The 12,116-nt window shown below is 47.5% G+C and overlaps 1 protein-coding gene across 3 annotated transcripts in view; it reads left to right on the forward strand.

Moving 5' to 3' along the window:
- AGL (amylo-alpha-1, 6-glucosidase, 4-alpha-glucanotransferase) overlaps positions 1 to 10,452 on the forward strand; it is a 43,378-nt gene extending 32,926 nt beyond the window's left edge. For all 3 annotated transcript variants that reach the window (XM_028502635.2, XM_036015799.1, XM_036015798.1), the window contains exons 28-34: positions 310 to 445; positions 1,349 to 1,461; positions 2,475 to 2,686; positions 3,837 to 3,934; positions 5,503 to 5,590; positions 5,706 to 5,839; positions 8,369 to 10,452. In XM_028502635.2, the coding sequence (XP_028358436.1) occupies positions 310 to 445; positions 1,349 to 1,461; positions 2,475 to 2,686; positions 3,837 to 3,934; positions 5,503 to 5,590; positions 5,706 to 5,839; positions 8,369 to 8,486 (899 nt within the window). In that variant the 3' untranslated portion in view covers positions 8,487 to 10,452. The remainder of the gene's footprint in view (positions 1 to 309; positions 446 to 1,348; positions 1,462 to 2,474; positions 2,687 to 3,836; positions 3,935 to 5,502; positions 5,591 to 5,705; positions 5,840 to 8,368) is intronic.
- The last annotated feature ends 1,664 nt before the right edge of the window (positions 10,453 to 12,116 follow it).

The following is a 12,116-nucleotide window of genomic DNA, read 5'->3' on the forward strand; positions in this document are numbered from 1 at the left end:
ATTCCTGGGAATGGGCTCGTTCATGTTCAGGGCTGTGCGCACGGGAAGGCTCGGTGCAGCCACTCCCCGGCCCGGGGGTCGGGTGTGTCTGGCTCCTAGGGCTGTGGAGTGGTGACACTCTGTGTGTCTGTCTGCACGTGCTGGGGGGCCGGGGTCCTCCCTTCAGCGTGAGTCGGGACATGAGGACAGCAGGGGGTGGGACAGGCACGCTTCAGCTCTGAGGGTCTCGCCAACTTGCTCCCCAGAGTCGTCGTCCTAGTTTGTCACCGTCCTGTTCAAGTTTATAAATGCCCCGTTTGGCTTTTTCAGGCTTTAACATAACCGCAGGAGTGGACGAAGAGACGGGGTTTGTTTACGGAGGAAACCGCTTTAACTGCGGCACGTGGATGGATAAGATGGGGGAGAGCGAAAGAGCGAGAAACAGAGGCATCCCTGCCACCCCGAGGCACGGTCCCTCCCGCCGCGCTTGCATACTGACGCCCTTCTAGCCCCAGACTCGGGGGTTTCTCATTCGGTTAACCGTGCAGTAGTCTTCACATTAACCCAGTGGGGCTCTTCCTTCCTCCCTCTCCGCCCCCCATCTCCCTCACACCCCTCTTCCAGACCCCTCCCACCTCCCCCAGGTAACAGTCATGGTCCCTGGTCTGAGTCATCAGGTGAAGGCGTCTGTTCTCTCTGGAGGTTCTCGGGGGTGGGTTCCCCGCAGGCACCTCCATTTGGGACCCGCCACCCCCTGGTTCGGATAGTTCCAACCTGCAGCGAGGCCCCTCTCTTATAAACACAGAAAACCACCAGTTACACCCTCCTTCCCGGGATCCTTTCGCTCTCTGAACCTTCAGTCCCCCTAACTTTTTTATCTTTTATCCCATCATGTCTTTTTATGATTTCAAATACGGAATACAGTATCAGGTCTGAGAAACTATTTTCTTATTCTAAATTTTATCTTTGGGGCAGAATTGTTCACCACCGTTACTTAACAGTCGCTGTTGCTGCATGCTGTGCAAATTCTTTTAAGAACCTGGTTACTTTGGTACATCACGATCTCTCGTGCATCCCTTTCGTGTCCTGTAAAGTGAGCTCTCAGATCCCTTTGCCCCCCTTCCCGGGATTCTCCAGCCCCCGCCTGTGTGTGCTGCCTCTCCCCCGGGCCTCTGCGTCCATGTTCTCTGGTCCCCGACTCCTCCCTGTTTCCAGAGGGCCCTCGCACACCTTCCATGTGTGGGGCGGGAGTTTTTTATAGATGGTTATTTTTTATAAGATGTTGGTTATAGAGTTCATCAAATGTGCTTATGGAATGCCCTTTAGTGCTTAACTGACTCCAAAGAATAAAGTTTATTTTTAATTTTAGAGATGGGTCTGCTGTGGAAATCGTGGGCCTGAGTAAATCCGCTGTCCGTTGGCTGCTGGAACTGTCCAGAAAAAACATCTTCCCTTATCGTGAAGTCACAGTAAAAAGACATGGTGAGCTATATCCACTTCATTTACAAAGAAACTCTGAATGTACTGTCTATATTATTTTTTAAAAGATTTTATTTATTTATTTTTAGAGAAGGAAGGGAGGGAGAAAGAGAGAGAGAAACATCAATGTACAGTTGCTGGGGGCCGTGGCCTACAACCCAGGCATGTGCCCTGACAGGGAATCAAACCTGTGACACTTTGGTTTGGTTCGCAGCCCGCGCTCAAACCACTGAGCTTCGCCAGCCAGGGCCTAACTGTCTATATACTTAACTGACGTAGCCATCATTTGACCCGGTGAACTTATCCTAGAAAACCCTAAGGATTGAGAGGAAAGGGAAAACTGTTAATCGGCTAGTATGAAAATTGTAACGAACCTGGTTATTCACCATCTGTGTATAGCAGCTTTGAACTAAGATGTGAAATGCATCGTTTTGCAGCCTTATCATCACAGTGCGGCTGTGAGCGAGTTGTGTTTTTCTGAATGGTTGTGAAATATTTATATCTCTTTTTCTAGAAACATTCTGTGCAATAGAGATCTAACTTAAGCCACATCCATAATTTTGAACCACCCACATTAAAAAAGGAAAAAGAAATAGGTAAAATTAACTATGATAAATTGTATTAACTCTGCCCTAAGTGTTATTTTAACATAGAATCAGTGTGCAGTTGTTCATGATCTATTCTACATTCTTGGGAGAGTTACTAAGTCTTTGAAATCCGTGTATATTCTGCCGTCTGGCACGTCCCAGGTCGGCCTCATCTGAGTGCTCAGTGAAGGTCCCCCTCAGACACCTAAGAGTGACCCAAATGAAACCCAACCAGGGACCGTTGGTGACGGTCTGATCCCTCCGCAGCAATACCGTGAACGATAATCTTTAACTTTGGGCCAGTCCCCTGCGAAAGGCCCTGCCACTCGCAGAAGTGGGCGGGTCGCTGAAACAGCGCCCCCTGCCTGTCACCATGTGTGTGGGTGTCTCTGAACGCTTCGAACTGCCACATCCTTGACCGTGTTTCAGGGAGGGCGGTGACGGTCTCCTATGACGAGTGGAACAGGAAAATACAGGACAACTTCGAAAGGCTGTTCTACGTGTCCGAGGACCCGTCGGACACAAACGAGAAGAACCCGCACCTGGTTCACAAGCGCGGCATCTACAAAGACAGCTACGGGGCGTCAAGCCCCTGGTGCGACTACCAGCTGCGCCCCAACTTCACCATCGCCATGGTGGTTGTAAGTGACTCCCCGTTCTCAGACGTCAGACACGCACGGTAGGGCTGATTTCGTCCTTGACTCCGCCTGCTTTCAAATTCACTGAATGGGTGAGAAGTGTATTGTCTACTAGCTAGTTTTGTGCACCTTTTTTTTTAAGATTTATTTATTTAGTTTTAGGGAGGGAAGGGAGGGAGAAAGAGAGAGAGAAACATCAATGTGCGGTTGCTGGGGGCCGTGGCCTGCAACCCAGGCATGTGCCCTGACTGGGAATCGAACCTGCGATGCTTTGGTTCACAGCCCGCGCTCAATCCACTGAGCTACGCCAGCCAGGTTTGTGCACCCTTTTCTAATGAAAGAAGCCGTGTGCACATCACCCTTCACCTGTCACCTTCGGCATGAAAACACAAGAAATGGCAGACGGCGACCAGTGGAGTGCGCCCGACACGTGTCCCACCACCGCACAGAAAAAATGACGAGGTTCCCGCGAGGCTCTGTCGAGCCCAGAGCCCCAGGCCCTCCTGACTCACTCTCTGTAGACTAGAAGTAAACCCCCAGGACTGTAAGAGGGGAGCGGTGTGTGCTCCCCTGGGCCCCCTAGCTGCCTCCGCTTGGCCGGCAGGAGCGCTGAGCGCAGCGCTCCCAGTGGCGGCAGGAGAGAAATGCAGAGGCACGGAAAGGCGGTTCCGCTGGGCGGCGTGCCTCTGATTCCATGTAGCCCTGGGACTGAGCGCAGACGCTCCGTCGCCGGTGCGTCCCCTTCTCCACGTCATGGGCTGTCCGAGGTCAAGTCCTCCGCTCCTCCTTCTGACCCCAGGAGCACAAATGGTCGGCGGGTAAACCCACGGGCCCCGACTGCGAGTCTCCTGCAGAGTGGCTTTCCAGGTGTTCCGCCTTGGTTGCAGCTGTGACGACTTCCTTTTGGAGCCGGCACGCTTTCTCCAAACGACATGGCCTTGAACAGCGTCCCCCGAGTCTAAGGCCCTGAACGCTGCTTCCGAGTCAGCCTCCTCTGATCAGATCCACATTCGAGTTCCGGCCGCCCCCTGGTTGAAAATAGCTTTCCTTCCTTTCCGAGTGTGTCCCTAGTTTGCGTCCGACTGTGCGTGGAAACTAATTAATTGCCCAGCGATCTTACAGGAGCCGTGTGTGGGTTTCTGACACTCTGCAGGCCCCTGAGCTCTTCACGGCGGAGAAAGCGTGGAAGGCTTTGGAGATGGCCGAGAAGAAGCTGCTGGGTCCCCTCGGCATGAAAACTCTGGATCCAGAGTGAGTGACAATAGCAGCACTACAAATGTCGTTCGCATTGTACTTAACATGTGATTGTACTTAACCTTGGCATAAACACCTGGGTCCCGATTCAGGCGGACTGTAAGTATTAAGAACATCGCTGATACTGTATTGCACTATCTACAGTTGTTTTGCTTGTCGATAAAATCTCTAAAATTGCACTCAAACTGAGTTTTCCAAAATACCTTTTCTATCTTCATTCAGTGTCCATGTTCAAAATGCCTTTGTCTCGTCCTGTATTCAGTAATCAGTAAGGGAGTTTTCACGTTTATAGAACTAATATGTCACGAGTGTTTTCTGACGTCTGCATTCTCAGACTGTGAAAGTGGGTACTGCGGGCACTGGCAGAATGGACACGTCGTCTCCTCAGAGACGGTCTTAGTTTTCTGCGTTGTTGCTCCTGCCAGTTCCTTTAATGTTATAAAATAATATGTATATGCAGCTGTTTCTTAATTTTTTAAAATATTTAGACATGATTTATTTACCCCCCCCCCCCCCAGGACAGATGAGGATTTAGCCCCACCCCCATTCCAGCCCAGCCCTTCCCAGCCTTCCTGGGCGGTCAGTCACACCACTATTTTCATTTAAACCAATACATAATTGTGTTTTTATATTATCACTCTATGTCTGTGCTATTTTATATTTTTCTTTTCTAACTTGTGTTTATTTTTGAGTTTTTAGTGCCCTATTTTTTCTTCCACTGTTTTCAAGTTCGATACCCATCATCAATTTGCTTTCTCTGTCAGTATATGAGAGAGCCCCATTCTGTGGTAGCCCCCTCTCTGTGGATTTTCCCTACTTGACTGCGCGCTCGTGTCCGTCTCGAGATGTGAAGTTTCCTGTCTGTAGACTCGCCTGCCTGCTGCGGCAGTCTCCCTGTGGGCAGAGGCATTGGGAACCCCCGGCCAAACTAAAACCCGCGGTTATGGCAGCTCGTGTGGCCAGTGCGGTCTCCCTCACTGAAAGGAAAAAGGCAATACTTTCATTAAACCGAGCAGAGATAGCTGTCTTGTGTTATCTGTTGCAGTAAGTCTGTGGTAGTCTGCTTGGTTTATAGGTGTGCATAGATTCTCTGTGTGTATTTAGTTGCTGTTGGTAATCTGATTGTGTCCCCATTCTAATTAACTTTAAAAGAATTTCATGGAGAACTTTCAAAGTAACTTTTCAGTACTTAATAGTTAAGAAGCCCACCTTTAATAATGACTAGTTCAAATTATTCAGTGTCTAGTTTCACTGTTACAAGTGTATTAGAGGCCTCATTTACTCCTGCCAGCATTCAGTGTTGGGGGGACTCCTTGAAGGCGAGACGCCTGAGTCCCTTGCAGGTTCTGTGGCAGCAGCATCTGTTAGTCACCCCTCACCCATCACTGAAGCGCCCTGAACTCGGGGTGTGCCCATACGATGCAGGTTGAATGGGGGACGATCCCGTCCTGTAGACTGGAAGTCACAATAATGTGCTTGTACCTCTGACCCTCGCTACTGCAAACGTCTCTGATGCCCCCCCTGCAATGTCTGGTCTCTGTAACCGAGTGTCCTTGGTCCCCCAGCGACATGGTGTACTGCGGGGTCTACGACAACGCCCTGGACAGCGACAACTACAACCTCGCGAAGGGCTTCAACTATCACCAAGGACCTGTGAGGACGCCATTTCTGCTTCCTGCGTTTTCCGGTGTTGTTTTTCTTAAACAATTTTAGATGTTCACAGCTCTTTTTTATCTTTACTAATTAAATCATCTTTTTTTTTTTTTAGGAGTGGCTGTGGCCCGTTGGGTATTTTCTTCGCGCAAAATTGTATTTTTCTAAATTGATGGGTCCAGAGGCTAATGCCAAGACTGTGTTTTTGGTTAAAAATGTTCTTTCTCGGCATTACGTTCACCTTGAGAGGTAAGTGGTGAGAGGCGTGTGGGCTCCCTAACTCGCATTTCGTCGGTCAGGCACACGGTGTTCCCTTAGAATTCGCCTGTGTGCGGACACTGGTCACCCCATGGCCTTCGGAAGCTTTACTCTTCAACACGACAGTTTCTGTGGTGTCATTTTTACCTTCTTTTGTGTAGGCTGAGTTATCTGTTTCAATTCAAAGACTTTACTGCATGATTTGTGCATGTGAAATAGTCTTTCGTTTCAAAATTGAGCTGGTACTCTAGTTTTGGATTGGGTTAGCACAGAACAAAGGCAAAACTGAAAGTGTGCAGGCTGGGCCTTTTGAGTTAACTGATTTACAAATATTTCGATACATCATTTTCAGAAAGGCTTCCATTATAATTAAAATATCAGAGTGGGTCTTTTGACTACTAGTTCAAACCTACTTGTCACATCCGTTGTCCTGTTGGCAGAAAAAGTTTCAGTCACGTTTCTTTACACAGTGGTAAAATTCAGCCAAAAGCTCTTCAAGTCCCAAATTCTAGGCTGACCCTAAGTAGCTGTACATCTTATTGCTCAGAACAGTTATGCGTGAGCAGCGTGAGTGGTGTCCCCTTTGTTACGGGAACACGAGGGACTTGCACCCACCCCCACGAACGGGCACCGGGTTGTGTGCGTTCAAGCACGTGCAGTCGCGGGAGAGCCCGCTGCCGCCGCTGCTGCCGCGTCGCTAGAGAGTGCGACTGAGTCTGTGTGACGGGACGCTCCAGGAGCCCATGCTTTACCGGCCCCAGAATTCCCCTTTGTTTGCATCTGTTTGCTCGTTCTTCCCTGTGTCCGTGGGGAGGAAGAACGCCCTGCGCTGTACAGACAGTCCTTCTATATTGACCTGTGGCCCCGCCCCTGCCACCCGCCCCTTGACCTTGCTCCGAGGATTCTGATCCTCATCCGCTGGCCCCTCCCCACCCACGCTGCAAAGATGTGTGTCGGCCCGTCCTCGCACGAGGTCGCGTCTCCCCGCGCCGAGTCCAGCCCTGCCCTGTGGTTCCGTGTCCTCCCCGCCCACTTCCTGACCGCCCGCTGGGTCAGCGCCCAGCCGCCGTCCACGGCGCCGGGGAAGCCACTGGTTCGGTTCGCTGGGCCGCCACCGGAAAGCTCCCCAAACTGAGCCGTTCAAACCGCAGAAAGGGGTTGTCTCAGGCGTCTAAGGGAGGGGGGGGGTTGAAGGCAGGGGTTTGGGGGGCCCGCGCTGGTGTGATGGAAGGGTCCCTCCCGCTTCTCTGCAGCTTCCGGTGGCTCCGCGGCTGCGGCAGCCAGTCCAGCCGGCACGTGGCGTTCTCCCTGCGCGCATGCCTGTGCCCACACGTCCCCGTTTGTGAGGACATGGGTCATATCAGAGCAAGGGCGACCCTACGCCACCTTAACCAGTATCATCTGTCACAGCCCTGTATCCAAATACGTCCCACTGTGGTCCTCAGGGCTGGGCTGCAACACAGGAACCTGGGAGGGCGCACAGTCCCCCACCCCAGGGGCCGGGGCCCAGCCTGGGACCCAACCTCGTCCCTGGCCCCTTCCCTCTGCTGCAGCCCCGCACTCGGAAACCAGCGTTGCCCACGTTGTCTGCTCCTCTGTGACAGGTTTTAAAAACTCGGCACTAGCTGATGGTGCTAGTAGTTACTATTCCAACTGTCTCTGTGTTTACCTGGTGGAATTACTTTTCTGTTTTTATTACAAACCATCTGATAGCTACAGAAAAGTATATGTAACACAGCCATGGGCTACCATGCATAATAATGAAACAGACATGTTCCCAACTTAAATCAAATGTTATGGAATTCTGTATTTTTAAATTTATGTTTTATACCTAAGAGCTTACAATGAAATTAAGAATGAATTTGATAGGATAGTGATACTCTATTCTGATAGTAAGATCTAACCTCTGTGAACCCCTATGAACAGGAATGATTACGGTACCGACCTAACGGTGTTTCCATGAGCAATAAAATGAGGAAATGCATGTAAAGCACTTAGTATAAGAACGTAATAAATGCACAGTGAATATAACTGTACTATTCAACAGAATAAGAAATCGGTATAGAAACTCATAACGTTTCTAACTGCCACCTTTCTCCTAATCATGACTGTGTTTCTTCACTGTTTCCTGTCAGTTTCACAGTATGGCCACATCAAACCCACTGCCTCTGAGGAATTGTAATTTGAGTCTCATAAACTTACTCTAAACAGAATAAAATTGGACCAGAGAGATGTTTTTCTCTATATACTGCTTGGAATGGTAGTTTCCTCTATGTTTTTAATACCTAAAAGGAGTCCTTTGTATTTCAAAGTCTTAAATCCCAAGGATCGAATATCAAAGAATAATCCCAATCTAAATTCTTTATACATACATCGTCAGGAGAGCCTGTTTTATAGCAAGCGATTGTGTGTGATTGTTTTCTATACAAAAGGGCAGAGTCGCCGGGTCCCCTGCCTGTTGTGAACCCAGCCAGACAGGTGTCAGACTGCGTCTCATAAAACGGCTTTTCTTTCTCCAAGGTCCCCCTGGAAAGGCCTCCCGGAGCTGACCAACGAGGACGGCCAGCACTGCCCTTTCAGCTGTGAGACCCAAGCCTGGTCCATCGCCACCATCCTTGAAACGCTCTACGACTTGTAGTCGGTCCGCTGCTGTTTATGAAGCGCGCGGTCTCTTGTATCACGGGCTGCAAGGACACAACGTAATGTAAATGCTTGACACGCACAGGCTTGAGTCCGACGAGAACCTCATTCACGTGCCACTGATGCGCACTTGGGTAAAGCCTGCTGTAAGAGCATCAGTTTTTCTTTATTTAATGTGCAGAGCTGTTGACCTAAGTCAGAGAGAACGTTGTCGTGACTGATGGGATGTTTTTCTTTTGAAATCAGTAAGTATTCTTCCAATGCCTACAAACCACGAGTTTGAAAAAGAGAGATCATGTAATCTTCTATTTGTCCGTAAAGTGAAAATGAAATTATGAGGATGTACTGATGGGAAAACTGGAAAAAAGAAAGATAACTGAGGTATGAAGAGAAGAAAAGGAAAAAACTAGAAAAATATGTTTAAATTGTGCTATGCATTGTCTTCAGTAACAAGGCAGACTGAATCGGCTGTGTGTAATTAATGGTCTCACTTTCCACTGCAGTATTTCTAGCACCTTCCACGCTGCATTCAGTAACTATTGAGTGAGTGTCCGTCGGTGGAAGTGTCCACCTCCAATGCACGTTCACAAAGGGGCACAGATGTTCACGTGTGCTTTTATTTCTCACTGATACACTCATGTGTCTTAGTAGAATGAATACCATCAGTATATTTAGCATAATTGTGCTGCTAATGTGTAGGATGGATGAGAAACACCACAAAGCATTAGGAATTTAATTCCCAAAAACAGTTTTATAAAATTAGTATTGTCTCTGTGTCCAACTATGAGACTGTTTACTTTTTTAAAATGCAAAATGTTTGGCATAGTTATGAGAACTTCAAAGAAAAAAATGCTCTATTAATTTTCTAAAACTTAACTATTTTTAGTTTGTGTGTAAAAGGTATTGATAGATCATAGTAGATTCTGGTTCCTATGAACCACGACCTACCATTGACAAGTGTAGCATTGAGAATAATCTTAACATAATGAAAATACAGATATGAATTCAGGAGTTATCTTTAATTCAATAAAATCATTTGAAAAGTTTTTCATGTTATTTTAAGATGCCTTAAACCTGAAAAAGTCATAAAACAAAAAAAGTTTTTAACATTTTTGTGATTTCACATTTTTGAATAGTACTTGTTTTCAAGGTGGAATGTCTTTTTTTTTTTACTCAAGAAAACATTTCAAACAGATTGTTATACTTTCAGTTGAAAGAAAGTAGCTGCAGAAGTCCTTCCATTACTATATAATATATTCAATGGTGTCTAGGTAAAATAATAGTACAGTAACGCCTTCTCAGAGATCATATGCCCTACCACCCTAAGTGTGACTAAGTAGTAAAAAGAAAGAAGAGAAGCACGCAAACTGAAAGTCCTGGGCACTAAAAATACACAAATCCTCCGATGTTAAGCACCCGTGCCTGAAAGTGCATGCAGTTTACTGCAGGATTTTCACCTGCACGCCCTTCTTTGAAGCTGAGCCTACTTTCGAAATGGTTTGCACAGGCTTAGCTTTCTGGTTTCCCAGCCTCAAGCGCATTAAGCCCTACAGACTTAAGGTCTGTTGAAACAGTGATCTGGCTGCTCTCGCTAAGCACACGGCTTCCAAACTCCCCTCCCTTCCTCACTGTTCAGCTGCAGCGCTAGCTTCTCTAACCCTCCCTGCGAGAGGGGCACGCTAGTCATTGGGGTTATGCAGCTCAGCGCTCCTCCTTCAGCTTCGATATAAAAGGTGGAAGAAAAGTACCTGAAAACCGACATATTTAACAAAAGCAAGAAGTACTGGCTGAGTGCCAAATGCGACAAAGACGTTAAATAATTAATAACAAATAATGAGTTGATGATTTTTAAAACATAGCCACGTTGGGTCATCCCTGGCAGGGCAAATAACCCACCTCAGTGGAGTTTTAAGGCATTGTGTTGCTGTGTTAGAAAAGTGAACGGTTGTATTCCCAATAAGGAACATGAATGAGAAAACGCTGTTGTAATCTGCAAGGTCCGCGGTAAAGTCTCAGGAGGCATGCCACGCGCCGTTTCATCCGAGGTATTTAAATCAACAGCTTCAGCCTTGAGAGGGATAAATGTCACAGGACTGGAAGTCGTGCACTCGGAACGCTGTGTTCCGGAGTGGTGCTGGATGAGGCTCCTCTGCGTTACACTTGCACACGGGCTCAGCACCCGGGTTCTCGCGAGTGCAAATCAGCGTTCCCTTCGACACGCGCGAGAAGTGTGTTTGCCAGTTTAACCAGCGTGCTGCGATGGCTGACTGAGATCCAGAGATGCTGGGGGAGCCACGAGACCGTCCTGTCTGTGGACCTGACGACCTCTGTGCGCTGCCTCGCCTTCCTGATGTGTCTCCAGCTGTCCTCGCTAGGAGGCGGCTGTCACTTCTGTGTCTGTGTGCCGAGAAAATTAAATCTGTTTTGAAGGTCTGTACTTTGCTTTTCTTCCATTATTTACCACTGAAGTAACTTGCTGACGTGGAGATCTACTATTTATTTAAGGCTTGTTATTTGGGGTCCTTATCTTTTCGGAGGGTGTGCGAGGCAGAAAAAGAAGGAAGAATTTTAGGCCGTTTGGTCATTTATTTTTTAGCCATGTTGACATGCAGAGCGAAATAAACTTCTGATGTATAAATAGATCTGTCGGCAACTCTACACTCTCCTGGTATTTTTTGAAACCTAGTCCAGGGCTGATACACTGGGCTGTGGGCATCAGGAACCCAGGCCAGCGCCTAATGACAAGGAATATTCTATAATTTCCAGATAATGTCAATTCATTGCCTCCTAGAGTCTAAGCGTATTTTAATCAGTAGTTTCTCTAAATTGTTTTTCCTTTTGATTTCCCAAAGTCTGACCTTGAGGAAGCGAGAACTCAGAGCTCATCCCAATGGGTTTATATCATCCCAATGGATTGCACATTTTAACCTGTGGCTGAGCGAACAAGATTTTGTCATTTCTAACACAGACAAAACCAAATTCTAGTTTTGCGTCAGGACGTTTGTTATCAAAACCTGTGACAGTCTTGTAAATAAATCCATCACACTTCAGCCAGCTTACACTGCCGCAGTTACAATTCCCTGTCTGAGAACCTCTCCGGCTGCTCTGTGTATTCAGATTTTTTTCTAAGTTTCCTTTTCCTCCAACAAAAGGTCACTGGACGTTAGCACGGGCCCGCCCTACACACCCTGCAGACAAAGCCGTTCCTCTGCCACGGTGCTGGCTCCGGTGCTGGCTCCGAGGACAGTCTCATTCACAAATATTGACTCAGCTCCTAACCGCAGTCACTTCTGTGTTGCAGAGGAAACTAGGAGTTTAGACAGTTGTGACCGTTTGTAACACTTCAGCAGTTTGGCAGGCTAGCAGAGCTTATGCATATACATCCCCAGACTGTTCAGAACCATACACATCCTGAAGTTGCCGAAATGAACACAGTCGTGAACAGATCCAAATATATAGCCTCTCTTTATCATGTCAAATGAGAGTCAAGAAGTATATAAAGTAATACAAACTTGAAATTATGCTCTGCATTAAATGTTTCAGTATCTTATTTAGAAATGATCTGAGTAGTTCAACAAAATCCACTAATTAACTCAATTTAGCATCGGCTCACAATTTGAAGTTACCC

The sequence above is a fragment of the Phyllostomus discolor genome, chromosome 14, assembly GCF_004126475.2.
Source record: "Phyllostomus discolor isolate MPI-MPIP mPhyDis1 chromosome 14, mPhyDis1.pri.v3, whole genome shotgun sequence".
Lineage (NCBI taxonomy): Eukaryota > Metazoa > Chordata > Mammalia > Chiroptera > Phyllostomidae > Phyllostomus > Phyllostomus discolor.